This window comes from Marmota monax, unplaced genomic scaffold (genome assembly GCF_021218885.2).
Source record: "Marmota monax isolate L192 unplaced genomic scaffold, Marmota_monax_Labrador192_F-V1.1 WCK01_AAM20220418_F8-fsc00012, whole genome shotgun sequence".
NCBI lineage: Eukaryota > Metazoa > Chordata > Mammalia > Rodentia > Sciuridae > Marmota > Marmota monax.
This window is the reverse complement of record NW_026695227.1, coordinates 21,926,032-21,947,864: the sequence shown is the minus strand read 5'-3', so window position 1 is coordinate 21,947,864 and position 21,833 is coordinate 21,926,032. Positions and strand designations below refer to the sequence as shown.

Sequence of the window (21,833 nt, the reverse complement as noted above, 5' to 3'; positions counted from 1 at the left end):
CCTCAAAGTATTCCATGAAATAGTAAAGGAGGGAAACCTTTCAAACTCATTCTATGAAGCTAATATCACCCTGAAACCAAAATCAGACAAAGACACAGCATGGAAAGAAAACTTCAGACCAGTATCCCTGATGAACAAAAATTCTCAAACTTCTGGCAAATTGTATACAAAAACATATTAAAAAGATAGTGCACCATAATAAAGTAGGGTTCAACATACAGAAATCAATAAACAAAATTCAATAAACGTTTTAATAGACTTAAAAACAAGAATCATATGATCATCTCAATAGATGTAGAAAAAGCATTTGACAAAATGCAGCACACCTTCATGTTCAAAACATTAGAACAACTAGGGAGTGTAGGAACATCTCAACATTGTAAAAGCTATTATATGTTAAACCCAAAGCCAGAATCATTCTAAATGAAAAATTGAAAGTATTCCCTCTAAAACCTAGAACAAGTCAAGGATGCCCTCTTTCGCCACTTCTATTCAACATCATCCTTGAAATTCTAGCCAGAGCAATTAGACAAAAGAAAGAAATTAAAGGAATACAAATAAGCAAAGAAGAACTCAAACTATCAGTATTTGCTGATGACATGATTCTATATTTAGAAGATCCAAAAAATTCCACCAGAAAACTTCTAATATATGAATGCAGCAAAGTAGCAGGATATAAAATAAACACCCATAAATCAAATGCATTACTATACATCAGTGATGAATCCACTGAAAGAGAAATTAGGAAAACTACTTCATTCACAATAGCCTCAAAAAAAAAAAAAAAAAAAAAAAAAAAAAAAAAAACCTTGGGAACTAATCTAACAAAAGATGTGAAAGACCTCTACAATGAAAACTATAGAACTCTAAAGAAAGAAATTGACATATCATATTTCACACTTTGATTCAAGTGGGTTATGAACTCCCCAAATATGATATGTCAAGAACTATGTAATGTTTTGAACAACCAACAATAAAAATTAAAAAAAAGAAAGAAAATGGATGGAACTGAAGAGCATTATATTTAAGCAAAATAAGCCAAACTCAGAAAGTGATACATTTTCTCTCACATGTGGAAGCTAACGAGAAAAAAAGTGGGGGTGAAATCACAAAGAAGGGAGACCAGTAGAATAGAGGGAGGGAGAATAGTAAGGAAAGAAGAAGAAAGAAACAGAGAGGTAATGGGGGACAAATTTGACCCATTATGTTATGTGCATGTACGAATATATCACAGTGTATCACACTATTATGTATAATTTTAATGCACCAACTTGGAGAGAGTTGTGAAATACACTGGGGTTACAGGGGAAAAGAGTAAAGACTGAGTTGAAACAAAAAAAAATAAAGAAATTGAAGAAAATTTCAGAAGATGGAAAGATCTCTCATGCTTCTGGATAGGCAGAATTAATATTGTCAAAATGGCCATACTACCAAAAGCATTATACAGATTTAATACAATTCCTATTAAGATCCCAATGACATTCTTCATAGAAATAGAATATAGAAATCATGAAATTTATTTGGAAAAATAAGAGACCCAAAATAGCTAAAGCAATCCTTTGCAAGAAAAGTGAAGCAGGAGGCATCACAATACCAGACCTTAAACTATACTGCAAAGCTATAATGATAAAAATGGCATAGCATTGGCACCAAAATAGACTTGTAGACCAATGGTATGGAATGGAGGACACAGAGACAAACCCACATAAATACGGTTATGTCATACTAGATAAAGATGCCAAAAACATTAACTGGAGAAAAGATAGCCTATTCAATGAATGGTTCTGGCAAAACTGAAATCCATATGTAGCAAAATGAAATTAAACCTCTATCTCTCCCTGCACAAAAATCAACTTAATGTGGGTCAAAGACTTAGGCATTAGAACAGAGACCCTGAGCCTAATAGAAGAAAATATAGGCCCAAATCTTCACATTGGCCTAGGATCTGACTTCCTTAACAAGACTCCTAAAGTGCAAGAAGTAAAATCAAGAATTAATAAATGGGATAGATTCAAATTATAAAGCTTTTTCTTAGCAAAGGAAACAATTAAATGAGGAGAGAGCCTACAGATTGGGAGAAAATCTTTACCACATTCATCTCCAATAAAGCACTAATCTCTAGGAAATATAAAGAACTCAAAAAACTTAACACCAAATAACCCAATGAATAAATGGGCTAAGCAACTGAACAGACACTTCACAGAAGAAGAAATACAGTTGATCAAAAAATATATGAAAAAGTGTTCAACAACTCTAGGAAGTAGAGAAATGCAAATCAAAACTACTCTAAGATTTCATATCACTCCTGTCAGAATGACAATCATGAAGAATACAGCAACAATAAATATTGGTGAGGATGTAGTGAAAAAGGTACTGTCATACATTGCTGGTGGGACTTTAAATTGGTGCAACCACTCTGGAAAGCAGTATGGAGATTCCTCAGAAAATTGGGAATGGAACTACCATTTGACCCAGTATCCCACTCCTTGGTTTATACCCAAAGGACTTAAATTCAGTATACCACAGGGGTGCAGCCACATCAATGTTTATAGCAGCTCAATTCACAGTAGTTAGAGACTATGGAACCAATGTAGGTATCCCTCAATAGATGAAGGGACAAAGAAAATGTGGTATAAATACTCAATGGAATATTAGCTTTAAAGAAGAGTAAAATTATGGCATTTGCTAGTAAATGATTGGAGTTGGAGACTATCATGCTAAGTGAAGTAAGCCAGTCCCACAAAACCAAAAGCTGAATGTTTTCTCTAATATGTGGATGCTTTTTCACCAGAAGGTAGGGGGCACTAGGGAAGCGTTACCTTAGATTGGGTAGATGGAATTGATAGGAAAGGAGAGGCGGGGATGTGGCCATAGGAAAGATAGTAGAATGAAACAGACATGATTACTGTATACATACAGTAATCATGTACTGTATACATATATGTGACTACATGACCAATATGATTCTGCAAAGTGTACACTCAGAAAAATGAGAAATTATATCCCATCTATGTATAATATATCAAAGTGCATAAATGCATTCTACTGTTACGTATAACTAATTAAAACAAATAAAAATATTTAAAAAAATCCCCTTCAGTGGTACTTCCTAGGTGACCAAACTTCCTCCAGCTAACTGCACCTCTGAAAGGCTCCACTACCTCTCAGTAACACCACAGGCTGGTGACTACAAACCTGTAGCACAAGCCTATAGGGGATACCTACCTAAATTATAACATTGAAGTGAGACCCTGATTTGTTCCTCTGTTCTCCCCATCATAGACCACAGCTTCTCCACTTTCATCCTGTGTATTGGATTTCTACAAAGCCATGAAGATCATTTCTATCACAATATTTTTATCATGGAAGATAAATAAAATAAACTCCCATGTTTTTGAGAAACAAAATTTTACAATATAAGTAATAAACCTCTTTAATTTTTTTTTTCCTCTTGCCCAGGACTAGTCTCTAGAAAGAGCCTTCAGTATCCTGAAAGGTTGGCAGCCAGGTGCAAAGTCCTATCTCCTCCTTAGCACAGGCCAATGAGCTGTAAATTTCAGACTCAGCCTCCTGGAATTTACCTGTTTCAAAGCCTGGAGGCCTAAAGTACTTTGAGTTCTAAAGCTCACTTAAGAAGCACAGGCTAATATGTATGTTTCCATTTTTCCTTTTGTCTCCTTTCCTACCTTCTTTTAAAAGTATCAAAATATCACATCCTGGGATTTAATGGTGAGTAGCGAAGTACAAAATATTATGTTAGCATCTCTGGGCCTGAAAAAGGATTCCATTTCTGTATTCATGTCAAGTGCTCTGCCACTGTATCTCTTTCATCTCAATCTTTAATCTTTCCACAGAAAGATCATGAGAGGGTGCAGAGAAATGAAACATGAACGTTTTCCTCTTCAGGTCTTTTCTTACTCATTTCCTGATACAGTATATTTAGTGTCTACATTTTTTTAAATCTCTTTTCTTTTAAATATTTGGTAGTATAGGATAAAATTTTGTTGTTGTTGTTGCTGGTGGTGTTTTTGTTTGTTTTTGCATTGCTGGGAATTGAACCCAGGGCTTGGCACATGCTAGGTGAGTGCTCTGCCACGAAGCTACACCCCCAGCCTAACTGCTTTTTAAAAATTATTTAAAAACCCAGGCGGAAATTTTATTTGTTTAAAGGAATAAAACATTGATTTAAATTACAGATTTATTTGTAGAAGTTAGTGTCTGAAGAGGAGGAGGCCAGAAATGTGTGTTCATGTGAGCTTACCTCTCTGTCATCTAATACTTCTTGTAGAAGAGAGAGTCTGAGTATATCTAGAATGAGGAATGGTTTTGTTAGAAGGAATTACTGAGTAAGTTTGCAGGGCCAAGTGGTCCAGAAGAGTTGCCACATGAAATATTTGTGGTGTGAGTCTGAAGCACAGGTATCTTCTGTGTAGGTAATACCCAAAGTTCAGATATATAGCTGTTTTCTTACCATTTCATAAAAGTGTATTAGGTGCCTACTGTGCACAACATATGAGGTGCTGCATCATTGAATTGGACAGGTCAATAATGTATTATACTAGGAGAGGCAGTGACATGAATCAAGGCTGAAAAATGTGGCTAAACTGAGGTTAAAAACAGATCTGTGAGAGGGGAAAAAAAACAGTGCTGTGGATGAGGCAGAGGAAAGAGAGTCTAAATATTGGTATAATTATCAGGATCCATGGATTAAAGTATAAAATAGTGATATCTTTAGTCTTTTCATAAACACTGTTTGCTCTCTGAATCTTAATTTTTGTTTTTACGTGTAGTTTTTATTTGTAGTTCATTGCAAGAGATATTCTTAATACCCACATGACAATTATATTATTTCTTATATTGTATTTAGAGTTAAAATGAAATTAAAATGAAAATAATGGCCTTACTTTGTTGGGTTTCTGGCTCCAGAACCTTGGAAGCTACTATACTTTCGGTAGAATAGCTTTGAAAGATGTATTGAGTCAGGGGACTTTTCATTGATTTAGAGGAGTATCAGTGAGCATGGCTTGTTGCATAAATGGAACTGGCTTTCTGAGTGTGTTAGCATGAATCTACCTTGGAACATACCCAGGGGATTCCGAGCAACAGAAAACATCCAGGTGTCCTACATTCATAGAATTTTCCATTTGAAAGGCCCGTTAAAATTTATCTAAAGTTACCTTTTCAGTTTAAAAACACTGAGGCCTAGAGATGTTAGATGAGTCTTATCATAATCTGGAGAGAGCTTTGGTGGTAGTATACCTGAATGCATGTTGCTGTTGTGATTTCTTTGATGGATTTTAAATGATGTATCTGCTATTTATAATTTTGCCAGCTATTAGGAAGAGACACTTAAAGAAAATGACAGATAATTTAAAATGACATGAGCAGTTTTAAAAAATATTTTCAGTCATTTAATTAGGATTATTTGCTTCAAACTCCATCTTTTTTTTTTTTTTTTTTGCTGTAGGCCTTTAATTCACAATTAGTGGTGGTAAACATGATGCTTAATGGCAAATGAAATAGGATTATTATTAAAAATAATTAATAATAACACTGTTATTATTCACAGAAAATAAATAGGTGTAAAGAAACAAACTTGGGCACTTAATTTCAGGGAAATTCATCTTATAAGCAGACGGCTGTTTCATCTTAGATCCTTTGTTAGTCACCTTTGCATGACTGTGACAAAATACCCAGGATAATCAACTTATAAGGAGAAAAGTTTCATTCTAGCTTAGGTTTCAGTTGATGGTTAATTCACTTGCTGCTGTTGGAGCTGTGGCAGAACATCATGGCAGGGAGCATTTGGCAAAGGAATTTGTTTACCTTGTGGAAGTTCAGAAGCTGAGAGAGAAGGGGCTTGGGTCCTAATTCACCTTGAGGGCGTGTCCCCAGTGACCATACTCCCACTAAGTTCCACCTTTTTTTTTTTTTTTTTTTGGTAACAGGGATTGAACTCAGGGGTACTGGACCATTGAGCCACATTTCTTATTTTGTAATTTATTTAGACATATGTTCTCACTGAGTTGCTTAGTGCTTCACTTTTGCTGAGGCTGGCTTTGAAGTTGCGATCCTCCTGTCTCAGCCTCCGTAGTTGTTGGGATTTCAGGCATGCACCACTAGGCCCTGCAAGTTCTACCCCTTGAAGGTTCCCCTGCCTCCCAGTAGCACCACAGACTTGACAACAAGCTTTTAACAGATGGGCCTTACAGGACACTTATCCAAAACATAGCAGTCCCAATTAATATGATTGTTTTGTGTTTTGTGATACTAGGGATAGAACCCAGGGGTACTCCATCACTGAGCTACATCCCTATCACTTTGAAAGAAACTTTTCAAAATTTTGAGACAGGATCTCACTCAAGCTTATTTATTAAGCTTATTAGTTCAAGTTAATTTGGAATCCTGACTTAGCCTCCTGAGTCACTGGGATCACAGACACCCAGTCATATAGTGTGTTTGCATGATGTGTTGGTCTAGAATGTGTATATTGTGACTTTTACTCATTATTTTCATCATAATTTGTAAGAGAAATATTAGATTTTTTTCATTTTTCAATTTTCAGTACTGCATAAAAATACTATAATGGTGTATACATATATAATAATTGTAATTTACCATTGGAGGTTATTGTGGTCAACCCAAACACAAAAGCAAGTGGTGAAGAGCAGGAAGAAAAGATTAACATTAAACAGATACATGAGGTGGGATGGAAAGGGAGAGAAAAGGGAAATTGCATGGTAATGGAGGGAGACCCTCATTGTTATACAAAATTACATATAAGAGGTTGTGAGGGGAATGGGAAAATAAACAAGGAGAGAAATGAATTACAGTGGATGGGGTAGAGAGAGAAGATGGGAGGGGAGGGAGGGGGGATAGTAGAGGATAGGAAAGGTAGCAGAATACAACAGTTACTAATAGGGCATTATGTAAAAATGTGGATGTGTAACCGATGTGATTCTGCAATCTGTATTTGGGGTAAAATTGGGAGTTCATAACCAACTTGAATCTAATGTATGAAATATGATATGTCAATAGCTTTATAATGTTTTGAACAACCAATAAAATAAATAAATTAAAACAAAACAAAACAAAAAAAAGCATGTGGTGAGTTCATACTCAGTACTATTAGATCATATTTTACAATAAATGTAAATTTCTTATTGCAGGTACATGTTGGGACTTGCAGCAATTCCAGCAGTTATACAGTTCTTTGGTTTTCTCTTTTTGCCGGAAAGTCCTCGATGGCTTATTCAGAAAGGACAGACTCAGAAGGCTCGTAGAATTTTATCTCAGATGCGTGGTAACCAGACCATTGATGAGGAATATGATAGTATCAGAAACAGCATTGAAGAAGAGGAAAAGGAGGTTGGTTCAGGTATGTGGATTTCATACTTAGAGAAATTTAATATTATATGCTGGTTTTATTTATAAATTATATTCCTTTAGTATTGTTTAATATAGCTAAGTTATATAATGATTTTATGGATATAACCAAGCCAAAGTAAATATATTTTCATTTAAAAGTATTATAATAATGTTGAAGAAACGAAGATTGCTACTGTCCTCACATAATCACTATTTTCTTTCTTCTTTTTTTTTTACTATTTTCATATTTTTCTAAATTAGATATACTTGATCTAGTTGTGATTTTGTATGTTTGTATCTTCTGAATGTCTATGTATATGTCACTCAGATGTATAAATATATGCATTCATTATTGACCTTTCATATTAATTTTAAAAATCATAGTGTAAAGTATTTTCAGAATAAGTAACCTCAGTTAAAATATTAAATGCCTTGTTAACATGTATCACATTAATTTCCATACCAAATTTTTTAAATTAAGAACATGAACACCTTCGTGTATTATCTTTGAAATAATTGTGTTTGTTTTATCAAAATGTTTAATTAGGTATCTGATCCAAAATTTTGCCATGTCAAAAAACCCAAAATAGGCTCTAGTTAACTTATGTTGATGTATTTACTTCCAGAGAATATATTATATAGAGACATATAAAAAATATTCTCAGGCAGGATCTATAATCTTGACACTCTGATTTGGACAAGCAATTTGCGGATGTAAACATTGTGTAAAAATAGGCATTTCAAATACATTTTTAAAAACAAGAACAGCGAACCTGCCTGGTTCATATTTCCCTAGTTTGTATTTCTTTTACTTTTATTTTGCTTTTTGCTATACTCAGGATAGACTCATGGCTTCATGCATCCTAGGCATTTGTTCTACCACTGAGCTGTATCCTCAGCTCTTTTTGAGACAGGGTTTTGTTAAGTTTCCCAGACTGTCCTGGAACTTGGAATCCTCCTGCCTCAGCTTCCTCATAGCTGAGATTACAGACCTGTACAATTGCCAAATTGGTATTTGAAAAATATTGACCTTCCTTTTGTCTTTACAGAATTGGTAGTTCAAATGATAGGTCTAGTTTATAGTTGTGTTGTTTTACATATCTGAGAAAATGCTAAACACACACTTTTATTAATACATGCCACAAATAGGTATTAGAAGGTCTGTTTGCTCACTTGCTCCTATTTTTGATGGAACTGAATATCATTATTTTCCTGAATCAATAGAATGCACACCGTGGAAACAGGTCACCCACATGGGACTTGATATAACTTTGTGTATATGCAGCGTAGCAGACTGGTGCTATTACCTTCTTGCCCAGACTAAAGACCTAACTATTTGTGAGGGTCATTTTTATATACTGTAAGCACCTAATTTGTGTCTGGCAATGTTAGCATTTCCAGTGTAATACATCAGTGTAAAGATAACTTTTTTTTTAATAAAATAATTTGCTGAGTTCAACATTGGGTTAATTTTTTAAAAATTAAATTTAAATTATCTTGAATTTAAAAATATCTATTTAAAGGACAAATAACTTCTTTCATGCTCCTATCTGAATGGTTTCTGTTGTTATTAGTACAGTTGAATCTATGCTAATATTGTGTGAGTGGAAAAAGTTCAGATTATTAGGATAATCATATTAAATTATTTTGGATTTTAGTTATATAATAAGTAAGACAATTTAATTTAAAAAGAGGCAAGGATACCACTGATTTTTAGTATAAAGCATTAAATGTATAATTTCATTTTGAGCTTAAAAAAATGTCTGGTCTACTGGTCTAGCCAAGTGGTTGTTGACAGTACACACTAGTTGTAACAGAAATTAATTAATAAACTAATTAATTAATAATCATCAGCATTGTAATATTCAAGAGCATGACTCTGTGTCCCTGCAATTCATAAGCGGAGACCATCACAGAGACAGATTAACAAACCAGCTAGGTCTTGGTCCTCCCTCCATTTGCATTTAGACTAGTAGGGTTGGTGGACAAACACACATGAAGAAACAGCTAACTGCAAAGTAGTAAAAATGTCCTGGCCTAGAGAAGATGAGTCAACCCTTTTGTAGGAAGATTAGAGAATGGCCTGTTATGTCTTATTATCCTGAGGAGGTGAATTTTGAGCCACACCTCCAAGTTTAGGAGCTGTGATCAGTGTTGTATAACTGTCTGGAGAGAAGAGCCTTTACCTAGGTAATCACAAATTAACCGGGTAATCCAGGAGGTTAGAAAGACATAAGGCATCTGTTTTTTTTTTTAAGAAATGTTCTATCTGACAAGGCGGCTTAGTTCCTTGTTACCTGTGAGCTTCTTAATGAATAGGTTTGATTCCTGATCAGGGAACCATGACTTGTCTATTTCCCAGTGGATTTTTTAAGGTTTTGATATTTGCTTTTGTGATCCTTTTGTTTTCACACAGTTTTTTTTTTTTTTGGTGGTGATGGTTTGAGTTTGAGGAAAGTAGACATAGCTACTGAGGTATGGATTCACTACATTAATCTCTGTTTTGGATGTGTGAGATGTCAGTGCACGTAGCACTTATTCCTCTGTGCAAGAAGCCATCCTTTCTGTCCTGAGTACCACAGTTACTCTGGTTGTGTAAGCGGCCAAGGTGAGGCTTCTGGGCCAAGCTGTGCAACAGGATTGGATCCATGGCATGGAATTCCACCTCCTCTGTGTCAGATCCTCAGCAAGGCACCCAGGGTCTTGGTGGTTTCTCTGGAAATGCTAACATTGCCAGACACAAATTGGTCTTGGCCCTCCTCAGTTTGCAAAACAACAACAAAAAAGGCATTTTATGGGAATGGAAACAAACATTTGGTTTTCACATGTGCTCAACACTGTTTATACCTCCTGTAGGAATAATAAAGGAAGACTAGAGGAAACAACAGCTTGCTTTGGAAAGCTCCCTGGAGTGGGAAACAAGGGGAGTGGAGAGACTGGTTCTGGCTCCACCTCAGACTTGTAGTGCTAAAAGAATCTGGGAGAGGCACTGAGTCTCAGCTTCTTTTGGGGTTTCTAAGAAAGACAGCTAGATTATAAGAGTTCCAAGCTCTCTTGTTGTTGTTTTTTGTTTTTATTTTTCCTTTAGCGTTTTAAAATGAGTGATAAATGTCTCCTCTTCATTTCAAATGTGGTTATTGAGTGGCACTCAGTAGATGTGGGAAATGGCCATAAATAAGTCGGATGGGATTCTGTTCTATCATCTTGGGACACATGTTAAGCAAAATAGTAAATAATTACCAGATAACTAAAAAATATGTAATTGTTTAAAGGAAATAGTGTGCTTACACACTCATAAAGGAACTGAAGAAAGGCTGTTTTTGATGGGGTGGTTAGGACAGGCCTCCAAAGAGGTAGATTTGAAGTGTGGGACAGAAGCAGCAGTATAGAGAACTGGAGGGAAGAGTGTTCTGGGTATGGGGAGCAGTAGTGTAAAATTATATGTGTCATTAAGTGTATCAGATTAGTTTTCTGGGTCTGTTTCCTTAGTAGCTATAAAGTGTACCAGATATTTTTGGGACATTTTGATAAGGTCTAACTATACATCTTTATTTATCAAAGGTTGGTAAGCCTAAATGCTAAATTAGTAGAGAGACCTTTATTACCTTTAGAGTCAAAAGCAAATTTAAATACAAAATATTATGAATACCATTCCCATTGTACAGCCCTCATATTTTGTTTTCCTAGTGTATTTCAATGGCATAGATGTGTAATAGAGTCGTGACTTGTATATAAGAGATAAAAACCTGAGAGAGACCTAGATAATTGATTAAGGCAATGATTGGCAGACCTTTCCACTTAGCTTCAAAGATTGGGGGGAGAGAGAGGTACATAACACCACACAGCAAGAAGGCAGCTGCGGTAAGCTCAAATTTTACTTGATTTTTTTATGCTTTATCTTAGAAATTAACAAAAGTTTGAATTCTGTTCTGTAGAACAAGAATAGAAATGCTAAAAATGCATTTCCTAAAAATCTCAATATTTCCTAAATATGTTTAATCAAATATATTTTCCTAAATATGCTTATTCAATAATTATTTCCTAAATATATATATATATATATATATATATATATATATATATCTGTTTCACAGTCAACTCGTTCAGTCCCAAGTTTTACTTCCATGAATAATTCAATGAAATTGGCACAGGTACATTAAAATAGGTTGGAAATCATAAGCTAGAGCTTACATGTTTTTTATGTATATTTTCATAGACACACATATGGATACATAAGTTTTTCAAATACTTATTATTCATTAATGTTCTCAAAAGAATAGAACTCTGAAGATACTTATTTCAAAAGTTACCAAAAGTGATATATTTCTTGCTCAATTTAAGTTTTCATAGGTGTCCCACATTTGGGATAATGGGACTCAATGGGTTAATGAGTTCTTCTCTTAGGTAAATATATTCAGCAAGGTATTAAAAGTAGGGTGTGCCCATACCAGGAGAGATGAGTGAGTTATGTTTTAAGGATAAGAAGGTCAAAGTGTATTTGTCAGGAGCTTTAAGTTGAAACAGTTGATAATTGTTTCCCAGTTAACAGAATAAAATCAGTTATCAAAAGGAAATCTTCCAAAGGCATTTTAGGGAGGAATTTAGAAATGAGAGTTGTGTGTTTGTATGCTTTGTACCATCTTGCTTAATAGTGCTTAGTTGACTTCTTCAATTTCATGTCCTGTATCAGAGAATAAGAAGTGTATTTCTGGAATGAGAGATAAGTAACACTAAGGCGGCTGCTCCTGTGCTGTGGTAGCACCAGTTCCTGAGTCTTGTGCAGTGACCCCTCAGGCAGCGCTTAGGGAAGTTCCCCAATGAGGCACCATCCCTATTACCCCATTTTCCACTCTGGGCCATGGTAGTAAAGCAGTATCCTGGAAGGGAAAATGTGACCAGGAAAGCTTTTCCTCTGCATGTGCAAATGGTGATATGCGCAACCCCTCAACCCCAGGACAAGAGAAGGAATGACTAGGAAGAAAGGGGTTGTCTGGATAGTTTCAGTGCAATAGCAGGTGGAAGGAGGGAGCAAGTCAAGGCAGACTTCCATTGCATTCCTGGGGGCAGGAGAGAATGGCCTTTTGCAAACCTGTCTGTTTCAGGTTCCTTGGGTTCAACCCAAGGAACTTAAAATGTTTATGAGCTTTTTATCCCATGTGTGGGAGGGGGAGTGTGTGTGTGTGTGTGTGTGTGTGTGTGTGTACACATATACACAGATATATATATTTGATATTATGTAGATCACAGATATTAAAAAAATAGAGGCACTGAATAGAATACAAGCCAGAGAATTGACTTTGCTCTTTAGTTACTAAAATTGTGTAGTTGTGTGTGTGTGTGTTTGTATGTATTTAAAATTAATTTGCAGTGCTGCATATTGGACCCAGGGCCTCAGGCATGCTAGGCCGCCAGTGCTCTACTGTTGAGCTATACTTGTAGTCCTAAGATTTTTAGTATTTAGGCATGAGAAGTAGAACACAGAGGTACTATCTGTTTCAGGTTATAATTAGATCCAGGTCTACCTGTTGCTTAGTCTCGTTGCAGGGCATTCTGATTGCCCATCTGTTGTATAATTTATGCAAAAAAGAATTCAAGCCAACAAGATCTGAATTGTTTAATTTTGTCGGCTAATGAACTCTGTAACCTGGTTGAATGTTGGCTCTGTGTTTCACTTTTTTTTTAAAGTGTTTTCTTTTGTTGTTGTTGCTAATGGACCTTTATTTATATGTGGTGCTGAGAATGGAACCCAGTGCCTCACACATGCTAGGCAAGCGCTCTACCATTGAGCCCCAGCCCCAGCCCTGTGTTTTGCTTTTGATGGGGAGTTTAATCTCTAGTCTGGAAAGGAAGAGCGAGGGAGGGAGGGGAATTTATTCAAGTTATTCAAGTTCCTCCCCTGAGTTATTTTAAAACATGATTTGATTCACCTCCAGGCCTTGGAAGTCAGGCTTACCGCATAAGTGAAAGGGATGGCTGCATCTCTCCTTTTGTTTCCCTCTAGTAATTTCCCAATTAGGTCACCAAATCTTCTCTCCTCATAAGTCATTTTCTTTTCTGGGCGAATTGATACAGTATGTGGCCATTTCAGGAAATCATGTTCTTCAGAGAGGTCACAGAGGGTAAATATGTATCATATTTTGATGGAAGTTCTTCTGTAGTTTCTTTAAAAACCAGATTCCAGAATAATGACACTGTAGTTGAACACTTATTGAAGTTGACTTTTGATGCCTTTAGAGGAAAGTAATCCTTTCCCTCAGTATTTTAAGTTGGTTGCTTGTATTTTCTTCATGTGGTAGTAGAGTGTCATCTGACCCAAACCAATGAATGTTTGTCATTTCCTGGGTCAACTTGAAGAAGATATTGACAAATTGTTTCTTAGCAAGATGATTCATAATTTAGTGAATTTTGGCAAAGAAAGCATTTCTCTTGTCACTATTCTAGAGGTTGTTGGAAAATCCTAAAAAGTTTCAGAGTGATGCTGTTACACATATCTAAGATATTAAAACAGTTTTTAATTTTCTGTCCTTTTATCAACAGTGGTAAGCTGAAGGACAATATACAACTCTATTCAGGTTGTAGTAAATCTTGTTTTCTTAGCCATGATTCCTTATTTTAAAACTATTTCATTCAATATGGCTTTAAATAAAGGTTGCCATTGAGTTTCTAAACCCCAGAGGGCTTTTTAAAATCTTAAGCAGAATTGGAGCAGTTCTTGAATTTTATATTAAAATTTCATTGACTCTCTTGTTATGGGGGATGAAGAACAGCAGAGAGATTTTCCACTTGGCATACTCAGGAGAGAAGGAAACATTTTTCAAATTACTTGTAGGCTTTTAAGACATTCTTCTTGATTTCTATTGAAAGTCCAGATTGTCTTAGTAAGTAGATAGATAATACTTCAAGCCTCTGTATTTCTGTTTTCTTGCTGAGTTGTACTTAAATCCATATCTCATTAAAAAAAAAAACTTTGTGTCAAAGATTTCTTTTTCTCCAACTCTTTATGAGGTTCATACTGTTTTTTAATGCTCTGTATTTAATACAATCAAATTGGAGAGAAAATATCCAAAAGGTAGGCATTTCACAGAAGAAAATATGATTCCTGGATTGCTACTTCAGGGTGGTTCATTGCCCACTTAATATTAAAGCCATCATTTAGTACAGGTAGTAGTCTGCTTTGTAAATAAAACCATGGTCTGGAGAGTCTTTTCCCCCTCTAGAAAAGAAAAAAATTACTTTGCCCTTTAAAGGTTAACTAGTCTTTGAAGAAGGTTAAAGGAATATCCTGAAGATAACTAATTTTTTTTCTTTAGTGCTGAGACATTTAGTGGTAACAGGACAATTTCATTGATGGGCTCTAAAATAAGAATGTTAGCAGCCATGTCATGTACAATCTGAAAAAAACTTGCCTGTTCTCAAGTGTTTCTCAAAAATCAAATGAATCACTCATATTCCCCCCTCCCCTCACATTTTAAATTGGATTTGTGTTTGGGAGACAGAGTGGTTCAATGCCATTAATTCTCCCTGTTACCACTCTCCGTCCTGTCTACCCACCAGGCTATGTTTTCCATCAGTGTCTTACTGAGTACCTGACCTAGATGCACATTTCAATTAGCTTGCTTGTTAGCACCTATGTTCCTTGCAGTGTTGTAGCCATCAATAAGGAGGTGTGTACTCACCAGGGTAAGGAGAAAACTACTGGGTCTTGGAAGTTAGAACTATAATCGGTTGCTGGATTGGTGCCTCCCAGTTTCAGTTTAGCTTTTTTTCTCTGAAATTTTCAAAGTACTTCCTTGAAAATGATTCCCACTGGACTTCTTGTAGAATTCAATTCATTTTCAAAATTACTTTTTTAGAGAATTGAACCCAATAATGGTTCCCCCGTAAAAGGACCTCAGAGATTTTTTTTATTCATAATGGAATAATGACTAATACGAACAATTACTATTTACCGAATACCTATTTCTGTAAATGTTACAATACACATCTTCTAATTTCTAAAAATAAAACTATAAAATCTAGATGTTGTGCACCATATTCTACTGAGAAAGCAGAGGGCTGAGAAGGACAGAGAGCTGGAAAGGGGAAGGGTGGGTTCTGAGCCCACTCACTGTCTCTGGAGGAGGCTTTCCTCCTCCTCCTCCTCCTAGGCCAGCCCTGCTTCTCTTGCCAGATTGTACTGTGTAGTTTGGATAGAAATACTAGAGGGGAAAGAAAGAAAGAAGGTAGAGAGACTTGGAGTCCTGTCTAAAAGGAACAAATGCAGACAACTATAGAAAACAAAACAGTTGCCTTCAAAGTGAGTTGACAAAACAATTCAGTCCAGTTTCTTGTATCTTGCGGGTGTATTTCCCATCAGTTTCTTCTGTCATTGTGTGGGTTAGCTCTCTGGCACTCATCCTCTCGGCCTTGGTGCCAGTGCCTTCCACTGACATCCTTTCTTCTGTAATCTTCCCTCTCCATCTAATTTCCCCATGGCCTCCTGAGTTTCCGTCCCACTACATAGACAGGATAATGTTCCCTCCTTTTCAGAAACACATGCCTTGACTTCTTGAACTTCTTTTACAATCTGGTTTCGAGTTTCCAGGTTTATTTCCCTGTGGCTGAGATTCCATCACCAAACAAAGACAGAAAGGAACAAGCACCCTGCACTGCCTGAGTCAGCCTGACTCCTGAAGGGGGGAGGAAGGAACAGGGGTTGAGTCTGAGAGGTGGGATGCAGGAAGTCAGGCGTACCACCAGATAGTTCAAAGTTCCCAAGCTTCGCTATTTAGTCTAGTGAACTATGCCAAGAAAATGTGATTATTGTCATTGTAATTCACACGAAGAGTTACATTAAATTTGAGAAATAATAGCATATTAGTAGTTTCCTCTGCTAAGATGGACTTTTGAGCCTATTCTCCATTAGCAAATTTAATACAATTCATGGTGCAGTTTACTTTTACAATCTTTTTTTTTTTTTTTTAATTTTTTAAAGGCTGAATTAATGCTTGAGCGTTTTTTCCTCTTTCTCCAGCAGATGCTATCATTATTTTCATTGTGATGCCCAAGAGTAGAAAATCTACAGATTGGGAAAAATCATGTTTCACCTGAAAAAACAACTAATGAGAAGAAAGTAGTAGTGATGTTTTAATTATACTTTTAATACAATAGGTTTGGAGCTGTTTTCTTTATTGGCATAATAAGGTATTATTTTTGATGCTTTATTCTAGGACTCAGCAAACTTTTTTCTTCTGTGACTTTTTTAAGGGCCACCATGCAGATACTTGGCTCTGTGGCCATATGGTCTCTGTTACAGCTACTCATCTCTGCTGGTGTAGCTTAAAAGTAGACATAGACAGCATATAAAAGGTTGAGCGTGGCTCCTTCCAATAAAACACAAAGTTTATTTTGTACCTGTTGTAAAAACAAACTGACAGAATTGACCTTATGGGCTATAGTTTGCTGGTCCTTCTTTTGATCAGTCATTAAATATGTCTATCAGTTTCCATAGTTTTTATTTTTAGGCCTCATTTGGAGATGCTCCTGACCTCTCTCTCTCTCTCTCTCTCTTTTTTTTTTTTTTAAATATGTGCATTGAGGCCTCTTTAGTATGAAGTTTAATTTGGGTATACCTCCTTTGTGCAGGTGTGTGTCTGTGTGTAAGTGTGTGCTGGTGTGTGGCCACAGAAGAACCTGTAACGTAGTGTCACAGGGAATCTCTGGGTAATTGAAGCATTGGTGTTTGAGACTGCTCCTCAGGGGGCACTGCTTTCTTAAAGACTGGGACATGGTCAGTTTTGCATTCTAGCAGGTCTACCCCACACCCCGTGTGTGTGTCACACTTGATGCTGTGGGGCACCAAGAGAGGCAAGGGTCTGAGGCAAAAGCTGGGTCTCATCATCTGATGCTGTGGCAGGCTGCCCTGTGAAAACATCTTGATCCTCTTGTTCATGCATAAACAGAAATCTTAGCTCCCTCTCCTGGGATCACAGTCAAAGCAAGATGTTGCACTTTTTGAAGGACACAATGCAGTGGGCAAATAATGAGAATTTTCTTCATCCTGTTGGAAGGAGGTTCATTAATGAGGAACTTTTCAAAGAACAGGGAAAAACAGGGGAGATTTATAGAGCCTGTGAACAGTGAAGTCATTAGGAAAGATGGACGTGAGTACTGTCTAGGTATGTGAGAGGGCAGGATGCCTTTTTTCTCTCTAGTCCCAGAGCACTTTCATGGTGTATCTGTGTGGCAGTTAGCATTAGATGTTCATGCCCACTGCCTCCACAATGACTTAGCCTTACTTACCTTTGTACAACTACCATAAAGTACTTCCACTGCTCTGTATTAATAATATACTTTATAAATGTTTCTCTGACTTTCTACACCTATGGATAGGAGTGTCAATTTTTGATCCCCTGAGGTTTGGGGACGGGCATAAGATTGCTTCCTCCTGAAGCCCATGTTGCTGTGGCAGTTCACGGAAATTACTTATTAGATGAACAGGGACAGAGGAGTAAGTTTACAAGCTCATTGTGGAATTTTACTAAAACTGGAATTTATTTATTTATTTATTTATTTATTCATTCATTCATTCATTTATTAACCTGAGATTGAATCCAGGGGCACTTAACCACTTACCCACATCCCCAGCCCCCCGCCTTTTTTTTTTTTTTTTGTATTTTATTTAGAGGCAGGGTCTCACTGAGTTGCTTAGGGCCTCACTAAGTTTCTAAGGCTGACTTTGAACTCTTGATCCCACCTCCTTCAGCTTCCCAACATGCTGGGATTACAGGCATGTGCCACCATGCCCTGCCAAAACTTGCACTTATTATAGGTATTAAGAGTTATTAATATTTTCTTTTAAATTGTTGACATGTTGTGCCCAAATAAAAAACTTATTTTTGAGGTCGAATATTTATAAATACACTGGAATTTCAAAAATAAACATTATATAGTCCCATATGATTCATTATTTGTTAGAATTCATTTTAAAGCTATATTAATGTTTAAATTTTGGAAATACCACTTAAAAGTTAATGACTTAGGCTTTCATTTATAATTTTGGACATACATTGTATATCAGATTAAGGCCTTAATAGAAGAAATACACACTTCTAAATGCGGTGAAAACTTGTCCTCTGTATTTCCACTAGCTTGGACCACAGTCCAAGTGTGTTAGCACTCTTAACCCAAATGGTCATTTTGACTATGGAATTCTAGTTAGAATCTTAGAGGTGGAATTTGGTGTTTGTTTTGTCCTGCTAGTTCCTTTAGCTGGCTTATATTGAGATGGACCCACTTCAGGAAGTTGGGTAGTGCAATGCCTTGAGCATGTTGTTCCTTAAGCTCAGTATTACATTGCTTTGGCTATTCAGGGTCTTCTGTGTTCTGTGTTCCATAGAAATTTTAGGAATTTGTTTTTTATGTCTATGAAGAATGTTATTGGAATTTTGATTGGCATTGCATTGAATCCACAGATTGCTTTGAGAAGTATGGACATCTTAACAGTATTAATTATTGCAATTCATGAACATGGGATGTCTTTCCATTTTTTGGTATCTTCATTCATCAGTGTTTTATAGTTTTCATTGTTGATTGTTCATCTCCTTGGTTAAGTTTGTTCCTGGATTTTTTTTTCTTTTTTTGCGTGGGATCAGTTTTTGTGGCTATTGTAAATAGGATTGCTTTTTTCTTTATTGGTATATAGAAAAACAAACAACTGCACTAAATTTATTAGTTCTAACATTTTTTGGTGGTGTCTTTAGATTTTTTATTTTTTATTTTTTTATTTTTTTTATTTTTATTTTTTTAAATTTTTTATTGTTGGTTGTTCAAAACATTACAAATTTCTTGACATATCATATTCCACACTTTGATTCAAGTGGGTTATGAACTCCCACCTTCACCCCATACACAGATTGCAGAATCACATCAGTTACACATCCATTGATTTACATATTGCCATACTAGTGTCTGTTGTGCTCCGCTGCCTTTCCCATCCTCCACCCTCCCCCCTCCCCACCTCTCCCCTCCCCTCCCCTCCTCTCTCTCTACCCCCTCCACTGTATAACCCTGAGGGTCTCCTTCCATTTCCATGCAATTTCCCTTCTCTCTCCCTTTCCCTCCCACCTCTCATCCCTGTTAAATGTTAATCTTCTTCTCCTGCTCTTAGTCCCTACTCTGATCTTAGTTACTCTCCTTATATCAAAGAAGACATTTGGCATTTGTTTTTTAGGGATTGGCTAGCTTCACTTAGCATAATCTGCTCTAATGCCATCCATTTCCCTGCAAATTCTATGATTTTGTCTAAATATAAAATCATGTTGTTTGCAAATGGGAGCAAAAAACCTCTTAGTATGAGAATTAAGTTGAAGATAGTTTCCTCTTTTGTGGGGACCAGTGAAGATTATTTTTCTAGTATTTTTATGTGCTTTTTATAGTAGTACTAGTAAAACTAGAAAAAGGACTATTCTAGTGTTTTATTTACATTTAGATAAAAAGTTTATAGATGTTATTATATTAATAAGCTATAGTTAATAAATTTTTTGATTACATGACATATTGCCCTGTTAAAGAGTGTCTTATAATTTCACTACTTGTTTATACAGAAGCAATATAGACAATTTGTCTACAACGTGTGCATTTATTTTAGTCTTGGAGAAATTATCTGTTACTTAATTCAGTTTTCTTAGAAAATCATTTTTCCCAAAACAATCATTTGCATGAGATTTTTGTTTACCTTAATGATCTCTGAGATAAAAACCGGGCGGATCTAATATAGTATTATAATGTTGATCTTATCTTGTGTATGAAACTGATGATTTAGGAATATCATAAACTAGGATGTGTAACACTCGATTTTAAATGGGATGATCTTATGGATTTCTTAAGTGATTTTTATCTCCATTTGGAGTTTTGGTGTACTAGTTTTCTGCAAGTTTGTGTCTTCCACTTTTATAATAGGGATCAGTAGTTTCCCTATTTAAGCAAATTAGTGCTTGCTAGAGATCGCCACAGATGTTAAAGTTTTGTACTTTGCACTTAATCAGTGTAATTGGCATAACAGACACACATCAGTTCTTTGGTGAGTTATACTTATCTCTGGATTAGTCATACATGTTTATCTATTATTTGACAGGCGTTCATTGAGGTTTAGCACTTGCATGTTATTGTATTAAATGAAGTGTGGTATAAAAAGTTATTTTAAAATAGGCTCCTGTCTCCAGAAGTTTTCATAATCTACTAGATAAGATCAGATACTTAAACAAGAAAGCAGGAAGTTGATATAAGATAATGTTTTGAGTATAAATACTTTCTAGATAGATATGAATGTTCATATCTTTATCAGCTATATTTTCTCCTTTTGAAATTGTTTTTTTTTCCCCCTCCAGTATAAGCCTTGCCAGTTGCTCTCTGTGTAAAATAAGCTACTTTACTTTGTTCATCATATTAAACTTCTTCAGCTGTAAAATCAGGTGCTGAAGACCTTCACACAGTGTGGGGAGTAAGTAGGGTAGTCTGTACAGGGCCTGCCTACTGCTTAACAGAAGAGTTCATCCGAAGTGATATTCCTCATCCTTTGTTTTGTGCATTGATTAACTGAGCCCCAAAGGAAAGTCTAAATGAACTTATTTTCATTATATGAAATCTATAAATTCTTGAGTGGCTTTCCATTCTTGGTTTAAGATGGTGAGTTTTTATATGACATAGTGGATCAGCTTTACAGACAGGCAGATTTAAGTGTGTTGAAGGCCTGAGATGCTGTGTGACTTTACATGAGATAAACTTAACATCTAGAAACAGACACTGGCATTTTAATCCCAGCTGTCCAATTGTAGGCAGTTTGTTTGACCTCCCTGTGCTCTATTTTCCTCTTTAATAACAAAGATATTTACAATATTTGTCTCAAAGAATTACTTTGAAGACTGAATGATTTAATGGGTAAAGGTTTGAAAATAGTGCCTTTCCCATCACGAGCTCTGTGAAAATATTCATTGCTGAGTGCCTACAGCTTCATAGATATTAGGAAGAGGTGGTAAACAAGATTCCCTACTCTTAAAGAGCATAATCCATCCCTTTTCCACAGTTGTGTAAATTTTAGACCTCTGTCTTGGTGGAATAAAGTTCATTTTACTTGTTTTTTTTTTCCACAATTTCCTAAAACTACTTGATGATTTGGCAAATGGTTTTTTTAGAAGCTGTCCTCAGCATCTATGTTTTGATTACACAGATCAATTTTTTTGTACATCACTGCTTATTTCCTTATCTCCTTGATCTGTAGTGTCACAGAAATATCTTTAAGGAGGATTTTTATTTTCTGTTTTTTATTAGTGTATTATAATTTATATATAATGATGTAATTTGTTGTTGCAAAATATTTGTATGTGCACACAGTATAACAATATAGTTTGGTCATTTTCGTTTCCCACTCCTTCCCCTTTACCTCCCTTGCCCACTCCCTGTGATCCCCTTCCTCTGTTCTACTGGTT

At 35.9% G+C, this 21,833-nt stretch overlaps 1 protein-coding gene across 1 annotated transcript in view; it reads left to right on the top strand.

The window, feature by feature from the left end:
* Window positions 1-21,833, top strand: part of Slc2a13 (solute carrier family 2 member 13) — a 339,517-nt gene that overhangs the window by 60,618 nt on the left and 257,066 nt on the right. The window contains exon 3 of the mRNA XM_046436201.2: window positions 7,170-7,378. Within this exon, the coding sequence (XP_046292157.1) occupies window positions 7,170-7,378 (209 nt within the window). The remainder of the gene's footprint in view (window positions 1-7,169; window positions 7,379-21,833) is intronic.